General features: G+C 41.0%; 4 protein-coding genes across 6 annotated transcripts in view; 2 read left to right on the top strand and 2 right to left on the bottom strand.

The window, feature by feature from the left end:
* Nucleotides 1-1,511: 1,511 nt before the first annotated feature.
* LOC107040003 lies at nt 1,512-3,457 on the top strand. Its single transcript, XM_015259891.1, has 6 exons — nt 1,512-1,742; nt 1,816-1,967; nt 2,225-2,416; nt 2,534-2,680; nt 2,797-2,911; nt 3,137-3,457. Exons 1-6 carry the CDS (start codon nt 1,638-1,640, stop codon nt 3,275-3,277), a joined length of 852 nt encoding a protein of 283 aa, XP_015115377.1. The 5' UTR covers nt 1,512-1,637; the 3' UTR covers nt 3,278-3,457.
* A 470-nt stretch (nt 3,458-3,927) lies between these two features.
* LOC107040063 lies at nt 3,928-6,086 on the top strand. The gene is made up of 4 exons (XM_015259988.1): nt 3,928-4,084; nt 4,184-4,335; nt 4,818-5,577; nt 5,973-6,086. Exons 1-4 carry the CDS (start codon nt 3,956-3,958, stop codon nt 5,973-5,975), a joined length of 1,044 nt encoding a protein of 347 aa, XP_015115474.1. The 5' UTR covers nt 3,928-3,955; the 3' UTR covers nt 5,976-6,086.
* Nucleotides 5,799-13,220, bottom strand: LOC107040061 (nucleolar protein dao-5). 3 transcript variants are annotated; one of them, XM_015259985.2, is made up of 6 exons: nt 13,131-13,220; nt 11,905-12,042; nt 11,362-11,506; nt 9,627-10,791; nt 9,191-9,286; nt 5,799-8,870 (listed from the first exon to the last, which is right to left on the bottom strand). In XM_015259985.2, exons 2-6 carry the CDS (start codon nt 11,963-11,965, stop codon nt 7,470-7,472), a joined length of 2,868 nt encoding a protein of 955 aa, XP_015115471.1. In that variant the 5' UTR covers nt 11,966-12,042; nt 13,131-13,220; the 3' UTR covers nt 5,799-7,469. The 3 variants fall into 3 exon arrangements, with proteins under 3 accessions (XP_015115471.1, XP_015115470.1, XP_015115472.1); XM_015259984.2 differs by lacking the exon at nt 13,131-13,220 and having other exon boundaries at nt 11,905-12,237; XM_015259986.2 differs by lacking the exons at nt 9,191-9,286; nt 13,131-13,220 and having other exon boundaries at nt 11,905-12,237.
* A 1,421-nt stretch (nt 13,221-14,641) lies between these two features.
* Nucleotides 14,642-16,257, bottom strand: part of LOC107040062 (odorant receptor Or1) — a 3,545-nt gene continuing 1,929 nt past the window's right edge. The window contains exons 2-5 of the mRNA XM_015259987.1: nt 15,591-15,989; nt 15,306-15,510; nt 14,886-15,041; nt 14,642-14,711 (exon numbers count right to left, since the gene is read on the bottom strand). Of these exons, the coding sequence (XP_015115473.1) occupies nt 14,655-14,711; nt 14,886-15,041; nt 15,306-15,510; nt 15,591-15,989 (817 nt within the window). The 3' untranslated portion in view covers nt 14,642-14,654. The remainder of the gene's footprint in view (nt 14,712-14,885; nt 15,042-15,305; nt 15,511-15,590; nt 15,990-16,257) is intronic.

Below are 16,257 nucleotides of genomic sequence, written 5' to 3'. Positions count from 1 at the left end.
TTCTGGTTCGGAACTGGACTATTTCGACTCCCCCGAGCTGTCGTTTTTCCCGGTTTCACGTCGCCGCCAATCGAAACCTCGGGAATATCTGGGATAAGGGCGAGGGGACGGGGGCAAATGTATTTATCAGCTCCCGAGGGCAACGGGGATTTGCGAAAAAAGAGAGTAACGGTGTTAGACGGATCATTGATTCGTGAGGAAAGTGACGCGGGACTAGTCAATACGCAATTATTCTTTATTTTTGTTCGGGGAGGATTTAGATTGTCGGCTTTTCTGCTGAATACGAAAGGGAACTTTTTACTACAATTCTTGAAAATTATTCGACAGTAAATTCTATTGAATTTCTATCCAACTTCTATTGAAAATTCTATTAGTTTTTTGTCGATTTTATTCATGAATTTCGCACCTTTACTGAGCGATTTTTCTTTTATAAAAGATGTCAAATAAAAACTATTTCGTAGAAAAAATCAGTTGAATTTCAAGTTTCTATACAACTTTTTCTATTGAGACTTTTCCTCATTTTTCATAATTTTTTTCATAGTGTATTGTTGATATTGAGGATATGTCATGTCACAATACTCATAAAAATTATTTTATTAAATATTTTTTTAATAATTCTATGGTAAAGGATATCGGTCAGCTAGAACGCGATATGCTCGTCAGGTAAGGACCGAAATATTTGTTTTACCGACGAACGGTGTATAAACATGCTTTCACAAGGGTCACGAGCAGCACAAGGCCACGTGCGCTGAGTGAAGGCATGTTTTCCCGCGAAAATGATATGAATCGAATGACGACAAAAAAGACGGCTTACCATTGTAGTTGTCTTTCTTCGGCTACCTCTCGTTTTTTGCATCTTCTTTCTTCTTCATTCGTGAAAAATCCATCACATGTATGCACTCATCACTTTTATTCACTGTTTATCGTTGACATTGAGGATATGTGACGTCATAATCCTCATAGGCATCCCTTTATTTAAATATTTATTAATAATTCAGTAGTGAAGTGGTAAAACGATTCAAGTCGACTTATCTCCCAATTGAGTTTTTGAGAAATATTTCCGAATCTAAAGGAGATAGCGCAATTTTCATAATTATATTTGTTGCAGGTCTCAATCGGTTCTACAAAAAAGGTTATAACAAAAATTTTGCTATCTCCCTTAGATTCTGAGATATTCATCGAAAACTGGCCAATAGTCAAAATTGACTTAAACCGTTTTACCACTTCGCTACTGAATTCTGTAGTAAAGTCAGCTAGAACGCGATGCAGTCGTCACGACACGAAATCGTAAGACAAAATATTTGTTTTTCCGACGAATGGTGTCTAAACATGTTTTCACGAGGTTCACAAGGGCCACAAGGTCACAAGGGTCACGAGCATCACAAGACCACGCGCGCGCGCTATACGCTTTCGAGTGGAAGCCATTTTTTACCCCTACCCACTAACCACTGTTCGGCGTGGCTTCCGTTCCGCAAAAGTAAACACTGTGCACCACAAATGCCTGAGTGCCCGTGCCGACGGCCCGGCAAACGCTCAGTCTTCATTCCGTCTACAGACGCCGTCTTCGAAGCACGCCTAACATTCTTCACGTGAAACGCAGTTTCGAATCCCCAAAATTCATCTCAATCGTCGGGAAAATGAACGTAAATTCACACTTGTTGGTGGAGAGAAATTTCCCTCTGAAGTTTTATCTCGATGGGTTTGAGGTGCCTGAGTTTTTGCAGACAGCCGACATCATTCGAGTGAGTAAAAACGTCAATTTTTTGCGGTATTCGATCGGATATCCTAGTCTAACACACTGTTGCTTTGATACAGAGGTACGGAGGCCGTGTGACCATTCCAGATCGTGAGACTGTCGTTTTGTCTCGTTCAAACACCATCTCTGGGGAATACCCATTGAAATTCAATCCTCAATGGCTCTGGGACAGTATTAACAAGAATCAGCTTCAAGATATTGGAAAATATCTGTGAGTTTATACTCAGCACCATTTTTTGGGCAATATCATGAGGACAAAAACAGGCATTTGTGGATGAATACTAAATGAGGGGAAATTAACTCACTTCCGTCAGTTTCTGTAAAATGAAACAAGTTTTTTTTGCCATCTTTCAAGTTTTCCCCAGAATTTCAGTATTTTTTTCAATTTTTTGGTAACCAATGCCTTGCCGTATAAATTATTAATAAATCGTTGTTATGATTTAATTGATATTAATATTATATCCTCAGAATACCAAGTGATAAAGATCCTGTTGAAATACCCATCGATAATGGATTAATTCAAATTAATACTATGAACACAACAAACGAGGAGGATCCAAATGAGCAACAGAAGACTTTCAAAGACCCCAATGACATCCCTCTCGTCATAAAAAGGAGGAGTTCTTACGAACAAAAGCCAGAGGCTGACATGACCAACAAGTGAGTGACAAAGAAATTGACACAAACGTTTGGGTGAAAATTCTATAGAAAATTATTGATTGTGGGATGATTTTCGTTTTTCAATATTCAATTGTTGTTTTTTTACTGATCCCCAAGGAGACGTTGGTCAGACTCATTCCCAAGGCACAACAGACAGCTTCGAAACCAGCGAAAGAACGTGCTTGAAGCTTCGAGGGACATTTCTCTGGGCAGAGCCAGAAGCAGCTCTGTAGGAGCGACTTCAAGCAAGGACACTTCGTACAAGTGAGTGAGAATTGAATTGAGACAAAGATTTGGGGGAAAATTCTAGAGAAATTATTGATCGTGGGATAATCTGCATTTCTCAGTATTTAATTGTTCTATTTGGATTGATCCTCAAGGCCACGTGTTTGGACTGAGGCTGAGGATCGAAAGGTCATTCAGTACTTAATCGATCAAGGTCTGCTTGGCGAGACCAAGAGCTCGAGGGTCTGGAAGGAATTGACGGAAGCAAATGTGAGTCCTTTGAGTCGTGTTGAAAATTTTTGGATTAAATTTCCGGTACAATTTTTGGAAATTTTAAGCGAGGAATTTCGTCCAAAAAATTCAGAATTTTATGAAAAAATCAATGGAAACTGCAAATTTCAGTTGAATTATTCTGCAGAAAAATTTAGAATTTCATTGAATTTTTTTTACCAATGTACTAATCTAATTTTCTAATCTTCTTTGATTTTATTGCAGATCTTTGATCATCCTCGTTCAAGCCAAAGTATACAATGTCGGTTCCGCCGATTTATATTGCCTCAACTCCACCGTTACTTCAAAGATCCAAAGACATTGAAAGCATTCATAGGGGATAGCAAACCATGGAAGAGACCATAAAGAACTATTCCACTCATCGTCTTCGCCAATTTTTTCATTTAATCTTCTTTAATTTCCTCTCCAACTTTTTATTTTTTATATCTGGACTTTTTCATGACTTGATATTCTGTGTTTTACGACCTCAACGATAAAAATATGTAACATTTCGTGTAATTTTGAAATAAACATTTTAAAAATTTACGAATTCAATTTTCTTATAGCCTTCAATACTAATAAGTGACAATTTTCCCCAGTAGTTCAAATTTTCATGACTTTCATGTTTTGGGATCATCAAACTCGACTAATAAAATACTTCTGATAAATAATGGATAACCAACTGAAATATTAAATCAGTTCAAGTTAATTCAGCCCTCAACTGCGTTTTGGAGGAATATCTCCGAATTTAAGGGAGATAACGAAATTTTCGTAATAACCTTTTTGTGGCCCTCAATCCGCTCTACAAAAAAGGTCATGACAAAAATTTTGCTATCTCCCTTAGATTTCGAGATATTCATTAAAAAGTTAAACCTTTTTACGGCTTCACTTCGGCCGTTGATTTCTATATCAACTAGTTCCCACCTCTGTATGTTTATGAAATTAATCTCATGTTTACATCCGTGACCCTGACGCAACGTACCGCACTCTCATACTCCCTTTGTCACCTCAGTGACTATCGGCATTGTGAATTTATCAGTTAACATGGCATCTCAGGGAGCACCAACAACGTGGTTCAACAAACGCGTATTTTACGTTAACAACGAACCAATGAAATTTCATTTGGATGGATTCGATCAGGTTGAGACTTACAAAATAATCAGCATTGTCCAGGTAATTGTCGATCATCAGAATTCCTTCGTCACTCGTGCCACTGTCCCAAGGTTACCGTCTTCTCGTCGATTTTCCATTGATTCACTCGCGATTTTTCAGGCTTACGGAGGAAAATATTCGGAGCCCGGAAAGGATGTGGTCATTTTCACGGAGCCACATCGCTCTAGTGGGAAATATGACAACATTTTTTCGGCCAAATATCTATATGACTGTGTTTCGTCGAATAACACGCAGGAGCTCTCGAAATACTCGTGAGTAGTTTCATTCTTCCACATGAAGTTGACGACGAATCTTCATCTTCGATATCTCGATCCAACGGTGCGATTTCGGTAAATCGAAGTTCATTTCAAAGTCTGAAAGGAAATCTGTAAAATGAAGAAAAAAAATTGTGAATTTCACTCTGTCGATGTTGAGTTACTGACGATTGAAGCCGATTTTCTTCTATTCCCCAGGCTTCGCTTCTCTGAGAAGATAAAATGTTTTTTTGTTTGAGGGGGAATAAGTCGAGATCGGCAGAGTGAAATTCAAACTATTTTTTTTCACTTTAAAGGTATTTTCACAGGCTTGAAAATGAGATGTGACTCATTTGAATCGTATCGTTTAGTCGGGAGACATCGAGGTTTTAAGAAGGTTATTTCACCTCACCTGTGTCCCATACATTAAATCCAGATTATTTACCCCATGCTCTCATTTACATGTTCTACTCTTCCACTAAATGTATTTCAATGTTTAGGCTCTCGAAGACGTCTGTAACACCGTCAGCCCCAAGTAAAAATGGAGAAATTAGACAAGATCCTCTGAACAAGAGTAATAATGTCGACAGCAAGTCAACAATTCAGGGAAATGCTTCACCCGAAAGACAACTTCGGAGAGATCAGCCTCCGAATAATCTCGTTCTCTCACGCCAACTCAAGAATACAATTACGATAAAAGCAGAAGTACATTCTGAGGAAGATTACCTCGACGAATCCAACGAGAACCCGAGAAGCCTCGAGCCTCGCAAGAGGAAAATCAAAGTTGGATGTTCCAACTGCAAGGTCACCTGGCCCTCCTTCTCCCTAATCGAACTTTCGGATTTTGATGACGATGGGAAGGATCAAGTGCAGCTTCGAGAGAAGCGCAGAAGGTCGAATGAAGGTTCTGCGAGACCTAATCGAGTTGAATCCCAGCCTCAATGTTCCAATGGTGATTATAACTCAAGAAAAAAAGAAGAATTTTCCCCTGAGACGAATGGGGAATTGGATTCTTGTGTCGAGGGATTCGGGTGTGCTAGGATCAGAATTTATGAGGGAGCTAAGACCCCTGGGAGGAAGGATTTATCACGAGATAAATCAGGAAAATCTGGGGTCGTAGGACGTTATGAGAGAGTTACGACGATCGAGATGAATCCAGAATCTTCTGATTATATTCACAATGATTCGATTAAATCAGAGTCGAGGAAGATGAGGAGAGTGCACTGGGCTGAGGAATCCATTGGGTCCGATGGATCTAGGGTATGATACTTGATGATTTATGAATTTTTTTAAACGTTTTTTATCAAGGATTTCACGAATGAAGAAATTTAGACAAAAATTCAGCAAATTCGATTGTAAATTCTATCCACTTTTCTATTCTATAGAAAAAACTATTTCACCTTTCTATCCAAATTTTTCTGCATGAATTCTTCGACGTGAATTTTCAGAGTTTTTTTCACCCTATTTTTATTATTTTTTCATTAAAAAATAAAATAGTCAATAGAACAAGTAGTGCAGAACAATCTAATTCCATTGAGTTTTTCTGTAGAATATTTTCTATTGAACATTTCTATTTAAAAAATGCGCAGATAAGCTACGAAATGCTTCAATAGAATCAGCCAAAACTCACGTAGTACTTTTCCTTTCATTTATAGTGAACACCTGGCCTCGAAGCGTGAAGCAAGGCGATGATAGATTCAACGCAACAATTATGAATATTCTGTTAAGCCATAAATAAAAACTCTAATAAACTGTTATAAACTCATTAACACTCGTTATTTTTATTCGTAAAATATTCTCGCAGAGACAGTTCGTTGCATCAATAATGAAAAAATAACAGATGCTTGAGGTGAATTGTAATTGAATTTTTGCATGAAATGGTTCGAACGAAATAGGGAAATGCAAGGGAACACTAGACACAACAGAATAGTGAGAAATGCTAACCACCTTTTCATTTTCATTACCATTTGATATAAAGAAACGAAGATTTGATATTTATCGACAAAAATTAAGAAATATTCATGCAAAACTCAATTGAATTCAATTCAATGTTTATTGATTCATTACTGCACGTGAAGAACAAAATATAAATCAGCTGATTATTGCAAATATTACGTTGGAATATTTTCTGTCTCTACTGCTTGGTCAGAGATATATTTTCCACTGTATTTTTATTATTTATCTTTGGAAAATGTGGAGGTTATTCAAGGGACTTTGAGTATCACTCTTTCAACAAAATAGACTATGCAAAATTTGTAAACTAAACATCTAGAGGAATGTCATTTCCATTGGTTCCAATATCGTCGTTTTTTTTTATTCTGACACTCATGATAAATCCTGCAATTCCTGATTGCATCGACAGGTACTCGACTCAGTAATCACGAACATTCAATTAAAAAACACATAAAAAACGTGACAAACTGTTCTACATTTGTTACTTCCGGCGGTAAAATATTCTCACTTAAATACTTGGGTGCATTAACTCGAAAAGAAAAATAGAGTAGAAAATGGGAATTGAAATCTACTTAATGTTTATTGAATTGTTGGGTAATTAATGAGTCAAAAGAACCATGAGTGCGATTTTTTTTTCTTTTTCGATACTTTTATCTGCATCGAATTGTCAAAGGCACTGACCACCATATAGGATATTTTGATTGATTTTCATGGGGAACTAAACAAGATTCCTTCAAAGTTGACGTGAGATTTTTTTGTTGGATGATAAATCTCTATCAATCGAATGGGTAAACTAAACAAATATTTATAAATGTCAACTTACGGAGAAAGGAGAATGTGAAAATTGAGGAGTGCTTTCTTGAATTGAGAACGTGGAACGAGTTGAATTGGGAATAAATATCGATGATCTGATAACGAAGGATTTTGAGTTCAGCAAAATTTATCTGGAATTCTGGAGTTGAGTGTTCCCTTCGTGAAATGAGAATATTCTGTTATCCTTTAATCAAGAATTTTTATTCTTGAAGAATTAAATTCCTGAAGAACTTCTATTCTTGGATCAAGTTTAATTATTAAATAGAAACTATTAATTTCTCAATAAAAAAAAATCTATTGCGGAATCAAGACTATCCTCGCCCTGAGAACCAAAAACTCCCTGTTCTTTCCCAAAAATCCCCCCAATCCTTTCCGACTCAAGGAAATTAAAGCGTCTCGCCCTCCTCCAACAGTCCACTGTAAGCCTCGCACTCATGATAAATAGTGCAGCAGCCCTGATTGCACTGGCAAATGCTCGCCATCTTATGTTTGAAAGAGGCATCAACAATCCCAGGTTCCGCCCCAAGACAAGCGATATTGTTAACCCTCTCAATATGAAACGTGAAGGCCTCCAGTCCCACAGGATCATTGATAGTAGTCCCCTGCCTTATTTTATCCCCCTTCTTATTAGTCATCTGCTTGAAGAAGTGGCTCCCATCCTTCAGATTCTCAATAACAAACTTAAAGTCACAGACTTTGCACAGATAAACATGACTCCTCCCCACTTGCTTCATGAGGCTCGTCTCCATGGTGATGGGAGCGTAGCTCTCCCCAACCTTATGGATGCACTCACGTTCGTGGAGGAAGGCCATGCCGCAGGTACAGGTGAACAACTCCCCAGGTTTGAGTTCCTCATTGGTCGAAGAATCTTTCTCGAATTTACATCGATGAATAATCTCGAAGGAGCAGGTGGTGCACAGTGCCCTGACCATATCACTCATCTTGTTGCCAGCGTTCTGAGCAGCTGGAGGCACTTCCTCGGGATTCTTCCTAGCCTCTGGGGGAGGCACATCATCATCCCAAGACTCCAGACCCTCAGCACTGAGAGGCTCGGCTGGACCACTCGAATTCCCGTAGTTTCTGCTCTGTCCAGAGGAATTATCCCAGGAATCCTGAGCATTTTGACTCGTCTTCTGCCTTCCCCAAGACACAGGAAACTGTTGGCTGGGTTGAGGTGTTGGCACGTCGTCGTCCCAGGACTCTCCAGTGGTGTCAGCAGGGGGCGCTGGTGGTGGCTCAGGCTGTCCCCAGGAAGACCTTGAATTCCTCCTGTCATTGTTCCTGTCGCCAAAGTTGTTTCGATTGTTCCAGGGACGATTTTCAGATCTATCTCTGGAGTTGTTTCTCCCCCAGTTGCCAGACTCACGAGAGTCAGATCGCTGTCTCCCCCTGTTCCCTCGAAACCCCTGACGATTCGAGTAACCGGAGTCTGAGTTGTCGCTGGATCTGCTGCCTCCCCTGTAGTCACGTCTAAATTTATGGGGTTCAGAGTTGTCCCTGGAGCCACTCCTCGATCGGTGATTCGAGTCGTTTCTAGAGTTGTTCCCATAATTCCTGTTGTCTCGGAAGTTCCTCTGGGATCGGTTGGAACCCCAGCCGTTACTCCTCGAGGGTTGATTACCTGAGTCCCAGGAGTCAGGTGGTGGATTGGCAGGTGGCGGTGGCGGGGGATTGTCGTCCCAGGAGTCCAGGACTTCATTGGAGGCTTGAGGTGCAGGTGCCTCGTCGTCCCAGGATTCTAAACCGTCCTGAGAGGGTTTTGGTGGAGGGGGGGCTGAAGTGTTACCCTGGGGACAGGACAGATTTTGTGACAATACGTCTTTAAGATACTTTAATTGAGAATATTTTAGTCTTGAATGAAAAAATATTCTCGAATGAACAACAACGATATTCTTATTTCAAGAACTGAATAATCATTGAATCACATTCACTATTCTTCAAAATTAACTATGGAAAATGAGTAAATGAAGATGATTAACAATTTCAATTTATGAAAGACGAAATTTTTGATTCAAGAATATTTCATCCTTCAACCCGACTATTCTACATTCGCCCCAAAAACACATCTCCACGAATGAAACCAAAATTCTCTGAAATAAACAATTACCCAATTGGCGCTGGGTACAGGTGGTGCCTCGTCGTCGTCCCAGGATTCTAAACCATCCTGAGAGGGTTTTGGTGGAGGGGGAGCTGAAGTGTTACCCTGGGGACAGGACAGATATTTGTGGAGTTAAAGTCATGAAAAAGAGGTCCAGTGAAGAATGTGAGGGTCAATAATAAAGGATTTTGAAGTTTAGCATACGTCGAAAAAATATTCCCGAATGAACAATAACGATATTCTTAATTCAAGAGCTGAATCACATTTACTGTTCTTCAAAATTAGCTGTGCAAAATGAGTAAATGAAGATGATTAACAATTTCAATTTATGAGAGACGAAATTTTGGATTCAACAATATTTCATCCTTCAACGCGCCCATTTTACATTCGCCCCAAAAACACATCTCCACGAATGAAACCAAAATTCTCTGAAATAAACAATTACCCAATTGGCGCTGGGAACAGGTGGTGCCTCGTCGTCGTCCCAGGACTCCAGACCGTTCTGCGCTGCCTTCGGCATTGGTTTGGGTTTCCTCTGCGCAGAACCGGCCTCCCAGGACCCATAGTTCCTCGGTGGCTCATTGTCCCAAGACTCCGGAATACTCTGGACACTCGGTGGAACCGCGCTGGGTCCAGGGGCTGCAGTGTCATCGTCCCAAGACTCCAAATTCTCTAAATTCTTGTTAGCCACAGGCGCTGGTGTGTCGTCGTCCCAGCTGTCGAGATTACTCTGGAGATTCTTGTTGGGTTCTGGCGCTGGTCCATCGTCCCACGAGTCCAGAGTCTGATTACTCGCAGCTGGAGCTGGAGCCTCATCGTCCCAAGACTCCAAATTCCCTGAGCTCTGGGGTTTAACAGTTGAATCGTCATCCCAAGAGTCCAAAGCACTTGCAGCTGCGCCCGACCCTGACCCTGACGCTGAGTTGTCCCAGCCGCCCTGATTCTTCTGACCCTGACGACCTCGACGATCATTTCGAGGGCCTCCCTTGTCCCTCCAGGAGTCAGTCCTCCGGAATTTCGAACTGTTGGTGCTCGTAGGGGTGGGGGCATCCTCAGTCCCATATTTTCTTTTCCTCCATTCTGCGAACGAAGTTGCCTGGCTGGGGTCGTTGAGGTCTGACGCTCGGGTTATCTTTGGTGTCTTCTCCTGGGGCGGGGGAGGGGGGAATCTAGGGGTTGGGGACTCGCCATTGTGCATGGAGACTTGAAAAGAGCACTTCGAGGGCAGGAATCGAGAATTTGGAGTGATCCACTCGTCGACCTTGTGCATTCGTGAGTCGATGGAGTTTCTTGGTGGAGGCTGGGGGGGTTGACCCCAGTAAGGGGGATAGGATGTGCTGGGGGGCGGCTCGGGGATGGCGGGGGCTGGCATTGAGGGGAGGGGAGGGTTCACTTGGGGGTGAAGGTGAGCCTGGACTTGGGAGAGGGTTGGGAGCTGGCCCTGGTTTGAGAGGCAGTAGATGTGTGCGTAGTAGTCTTCGATACTGTTGAAGACTATCTGACCGTTCTGGTGGGGGGGATTTCGCACTGGCGGGGGGGCGGGGGCAGGAGGGGGAGGGGGGTTCGGGGCCATTCTGAAGTTGATGTCGTTGTTGTTGAGGTTGCTGGCACTGAAATTATGTTTTTTTAACGAAGAGTCATCGTCCTTGCACCGAAAAATATTCTCGGGTGAATAATGACGAAATAGGTTATTCAGTAACTAAATAATCATTGAATAGTGGTTAATGGAACTGATATTCATGAATTTTAGATCATGAGAAAAAGGATTTTCTTTATTAGAGAATATTCATCTTTCATCGAGAATGACTTATTCTTAGTTCGATGATATTCTATCCTTCAATCAAGACTACTCATTCTTCACTCTAGAATATTGTTACTTTTTAGTTAAAAATATTCAATATTCAGTAAAAAAAAATATTGTCGAGTGAATAGTGCGGAAATTTGGAACTTAACATCAGAAAAATCATTGAGAGTTTAAAAACTCTCTCGACGCTATTTTTTCTATGCAAAGATGAAATCTAAAAAAATGAAAAAAACCAAATTGGTGATTTTACGGGGAAAATGTACGTTGGCAATTTCTTGGTAATAAAAAAGGAATTAAATTAATCATCTGATTTCATTCACTCATGATTATCGAGGGAATGCGTAACAACGTGGCGTGAGAAGTTGAAAAAACTCACGAAGTATTCAACGCAGCTTCCTCTGGCTTCTTTCCTCTTTGTTTGTACTCTGAAATTGATATCCGTCTACGATTCTCGGCTTGTGCTGAGGCATCCGCAGAGTTGGACGAGTGTCCGGAGGTTTCCCCCGGGTTCCCATCTTGATCTTCTCGAAAACCAAGCAATTGGACAAAAATTAGGAAAACCCCTCAACCCTTCTCTATTCACAAACAAATATTCGAAGAATCGAGAAGAACATTTCGTATTCCGTTGTAATAATAAGCAAAAATATCGGATTTTGAATCAAGATTCAGTTGCAATAAATCAATTTATCTCGTATTTTCCGATGAAAAAGAGAGGAATTCACGAAAAAACAAACGAAACAGCTGATTGCAATAGACTGAAGTGCGAACACTGGACAATTCATCAATTGTTGAGAACAATAACCAAAAATATGAGAGTTTGGGCCAAAATTCAGCCGTAGTAACCCCATTTACCCAGAAATCCACGCTAAATAAACCAAATAACTCATCGCAACCAATTAAAATGGGTCAAAAAACTCACCATAAATGCCAGAATCATCTCCGTTGTGTCCCCCCAACGATCCTGAATTTCCGTTGTTCATTTTTCCGAAAATACAATATCCCGCACTTCCACCCGGCTATTCACAAAGACATGGTACGCCGGCCGGTGCTGCAATGACTAAATTATTCCAGGAATCAGTGAACAAGGAGTTATAGAAACGCCACTAAAATTTTAATCGCACAAAAATGGCACTGTGGGATCAACAATCGAGCGAAGGCGTCGGCAAAACGCAGGCGAAAGAGCTTCGGGAGAACCTGAGACGCGGATATCTCAAACAGAACGAACTTGAGAATGCGAATGACGAGTGAGTAATCCGAAGACGAGGACTCGACAGAGTTACGTTCAAGCCGAATACTTACGGCTCGCCACAAGTGACTGTGTCGCCCTCATGAAAACAGTCCGAGTTGACTCGCTTTTGTTTTGATTATCGAAGCCCACTCACGAGTTCGAGGCGCCTCAGCGGGTCTGTTATTCTCCGCGGGGACTGTTGTGTTTATATAGTTTTTGTTTTATTATTTGGGGCTAGGGCCTGCGAATGGGCCTGGCCATAAATAAAGTGTAATATTGACTGTGGGAACCGTTGTTTTTTCGGGTGTGAAGTTGGTGAGTGGATTTTTTTGTTTGTTGGGGACTTGGGAGTGTGCATTTGATGCAGTGGACAAGGAAGTGTCGAATAATTGTGGTGAAGTGAAACTATTGATGCCTGGGGATCGTTATGAGTGGATCCATCGCCGGGAAGGCCTACGATGGGTATGTGACCACAACTTTATGTAAAATATTCGGCAATTCACAATTTTTTCTCTCATTTCAACAACGGCGTGTCAAATAATGCGAGATTGAGTGAAATCGTTTCACTTGAATGAATAACTTGTTAAATCTTCATTTTTCTCGAGGATGATTGACTCTAGGAGGAAATGTCTCTAGATGTTTTTTGTAGCCGACGAAATTCGAAACAAAAATTTTATCTGAGATTTTTCTCTAGAACCACTTCTTACCGAGATAATCCAACAATTAATAAAATGCAAAATCGAAGTGAACGCGGTCACGAGGTACTGACGATTAAAAACGGTCCATTATGCCCCACTCTCCTCTATTCTACCCCTGAAGTACTCAAATTCCCGGTGGATCTAAACGTGTAGAGAGAAAAAAATCGGTAATCGACATTTCTCCCCTGAAAATAACGCGAATGAACCCAAAGCACTTACTTTATCCCACAATAGTTGAATAAAAATCTAAAACGATAGATTTTAATTAATATCCAGAGATAACTAGCTGTTGAATGGTGTGAGCTTTCTGAGAGGCGGTATATAGAGTACTGAGTAAGCCGAGTTGGAATAGTTCCCCACGTGCATCAACAGCCTGTCGGCGTAAGCAGCGTTGCCAGGGCCTCCCAATGCGATTGGAGAAAAATCCCGGGGGTGGAGGTAGCCGGGGGGACTTGTACAGTAAAGAAAATGCATCTTGGGTTGCTGGGTGCAATAATTTTTTGCCCTCGGACCTTTGTGTACCCCCGGTGACCGGCAATAAACCCATAAAACCTTCGCTGCCCATCACGGTGTCTCGGTCTTGCAGGAACAAACAATAGTCTTGAGATTTTCCCCATCACAATAGAAGGATTAATTTCCAATTCAAAAATGGTTGTGAGTGTCATTGCCGGGAAATTCCCGACCGTTTCATTACAATCAGTTTGTTGAATGTTTTTAGAAGCGAATGCAAAAGGTTTTTCGTTTTTATTTGACCTCAGGTATAAAATCGAACGGGAATAATCGGGATGTTCCTTGTTTCTTGCTTCGGTAGAGGGTTAAATTCAAGTCTTCGTGGATTTTTCTGATGAATTGTTCATCACAATAAACCGTAAATTCCTCAAATTGGTTTATCTAGTTTTTTTAAGACTAACGAAAGCCCTTGGTAAACCTGAATGATCTCAAGGGCTCTCCCTGGCGGTTGTATCATCCGTAAACAGCGTTGCCAGGTTTTCCCAAAAGAGAAAATCCCCGGGTGAGGGACTGGAGGGATTCAACAGCAGAGACAGTACAGCGTGTTTGCAATTAAATAACGCCGAAAAAATATTGCAGCCACCTGGGTACAAAATTTTTTCAGAATTTTCCCGCTATTTACCTCCGGTGACCTGCAATAAACTCGTAAAACCTTCGATCCACATTATCGTTTCCTAGTTCTGGAGGGCCGAACGGCACTTGAGCAGCTCGCTCTTCACAATAGAAGGATTAAGTCGTTAATGTTCATCGATCCACAAAGGATTTCGAGGAAGTGTCAATCCTGGGGGAGTCCCACCTGGGTTATTGCAGGAAGAATTTATTGGATGTGAAGTATTACTGATTTTCATTGGACCTCAGGTACTAAATTGGCCGGGAAAGTCGAAATGCCAGTGGCTAAGTTGCTTCTTCTTTTAGTGCGGATAAATTAGGCTTAATCTGCGGAAAATTTTCGATGGGAGAGTAACAAAGGGCTGTTGGGGCACTTGAAGATGAGCGGGGATACCTCTTATGGAAATTTTACCACTTAAACAAGGGGTTTAGGGAAAATAAGGAGTCGCGCTGGGATATTGTTTCTCATTTCCTTCTTCTGGGGCTCCAATTTCACGTCTTCTCCTTTTTTTAGGCGGGGAAAATGAAATTTATGAATATACTATTCCTTCTGGGTAACTATATTTTCTCTTTTGGCTTTCACACTGGAAATCACTATTGTCTTAGCCGTGGGATCTATTTAATTCAGAAATCGGAGGAACCGTGGAGAACATTGAATGCTGAATACGATGTTTTCACGACCTGAAACAGAATTTTTGATGAGGGAAAGTAAGAGCTTGGGGGAGAAAACACGAATGAAAGAATTTCATAGAAATAGCTAGAAAATTCTATTGGACTCCTGTTGAACTTTCTATTAGTCTTTCTTCGATTTCTGTTAAAAAAATCCGCAGCTTATCTGCGCATTTTGATGCTTACACTGTTAAATGATTCGATCGACAGAGTCAGGACGTAGCCACTGGTGAACCTCAATGGTTTCTGAGCCCTGGTTATTATCATCGTTAAACTCCGTTTGGTTGAGGTACTGAGGATTGTCCAGTCCATGCTGTAGATGTCGTCGCAAAGTTTTTCACTCTGAAAATACATGGCTCGGCATTACATTACGTAAACGACATTTTTGCCATTTCTGTTTGACGATTCTACAGTGCAGTGGGAGATCCTCAGAGTTGAATTTATTTATTTTTATTTGTTAGAAACAAATTTCATAGAAAAACCCTAGAAACTTTCTATTTCGCAGCTCATCTGCGGGTTTTTTTCAAATGTTCAATGAATTTTATCCATAAATTCCGGTTGAAAATGTGCAACAGCATAGATTTTCAAAAAAAAAAAGCTACTCACAGCAATCGTGATTTGATTTCCCGAGAAGCATGGCATAAAAATCTGCACAATCATGCTCAAGAAATACAAGAAGATGGAGAGTAATGTCGGGCTGAATGCGTGTATCTGCGACAGTCGTAAAGTGCTCATGCAGAGCACCAGCGAGCTCACCGTGTACTGCATGAATATCATGCCGCTAAATATGTTATTATTCGTCTTAGCGAACCTATCATAATCCGCAATTAGTATCATTGACCCAATAATAACAGATAAATGACGGTTTACGTAAAGCGCAATTTACACAACTCGAATATTTGGAGATGATGTCTGACACATTCGGTCAATTTTTTTGTTTCCAACGCCTTGAGCTCCTGGCTCTCGTTGATATCGTCCGACTCCTTCAATCTCTCTTTTATGCGCTCGGGGAGGAGGCGGAAACGATGTCCGAGGATTGCGAATTGAGCGCAAGCGTGGATCATCATGCCCGGCGCTAGGGTGTCGTACCCAGCGTGCATGCAGAGATCGAAATAATGCGCTATTACTTGATGAATGTAGGCGGACCAGAAACGCGGTGGGGATGTGTAGTTGAAGGGTATCCAGGCTTTGTAATAAAGTTCTCCTTTGGGGACGTCACGAAGAATACTGGCGATTGTTAATGTTGTTATTGTGAATAAATGCATGGTTATGTAACGTCTATTCATGTGCCTGCAACAAAAATTTTATGGAATTAAATCTAAACATTGAATATCTTTCATGAGAATATTTATTTTCAACTAATAGGCCTCGGGAGTGAAAAAAAATGCTGAAATGCGGGGAAAACTTTGCGGAATGAATTCTCAGCAGAGAGGGGGTGGAATAATCTGAAACATGGCGTAAAAAAATTGTCCATTTTACAGAAACCGGATGACGGGAGTTGAGGGGGGTTTGAAGAGGATGAACAATTTTAGGCAGTGGCTATTACAGGGGGGGGGGG

The sequence above is a fragment of the Diachasma alloeum genome, unplaced genomic scaffold (assembly GCF_001412515.2).
Source record: "Diachasma alloeum isolate Michigan unplaced genomic scaffold, Dall2.0 Dall_scaffold_00315, whole genome shotgun sequence".
In the NCBI taxonomy this organism is placed as follows: Eukaryota; Metazoa; Arthropoda; class Insecta; order Hymenoptera; family Braconidae; genus Diachasma; species Diachasma alloeum.
Note: the sequence above shows the minus strand (reverse complement) of the source record. Positions and strands in the feature narration are given on the sequence as shown.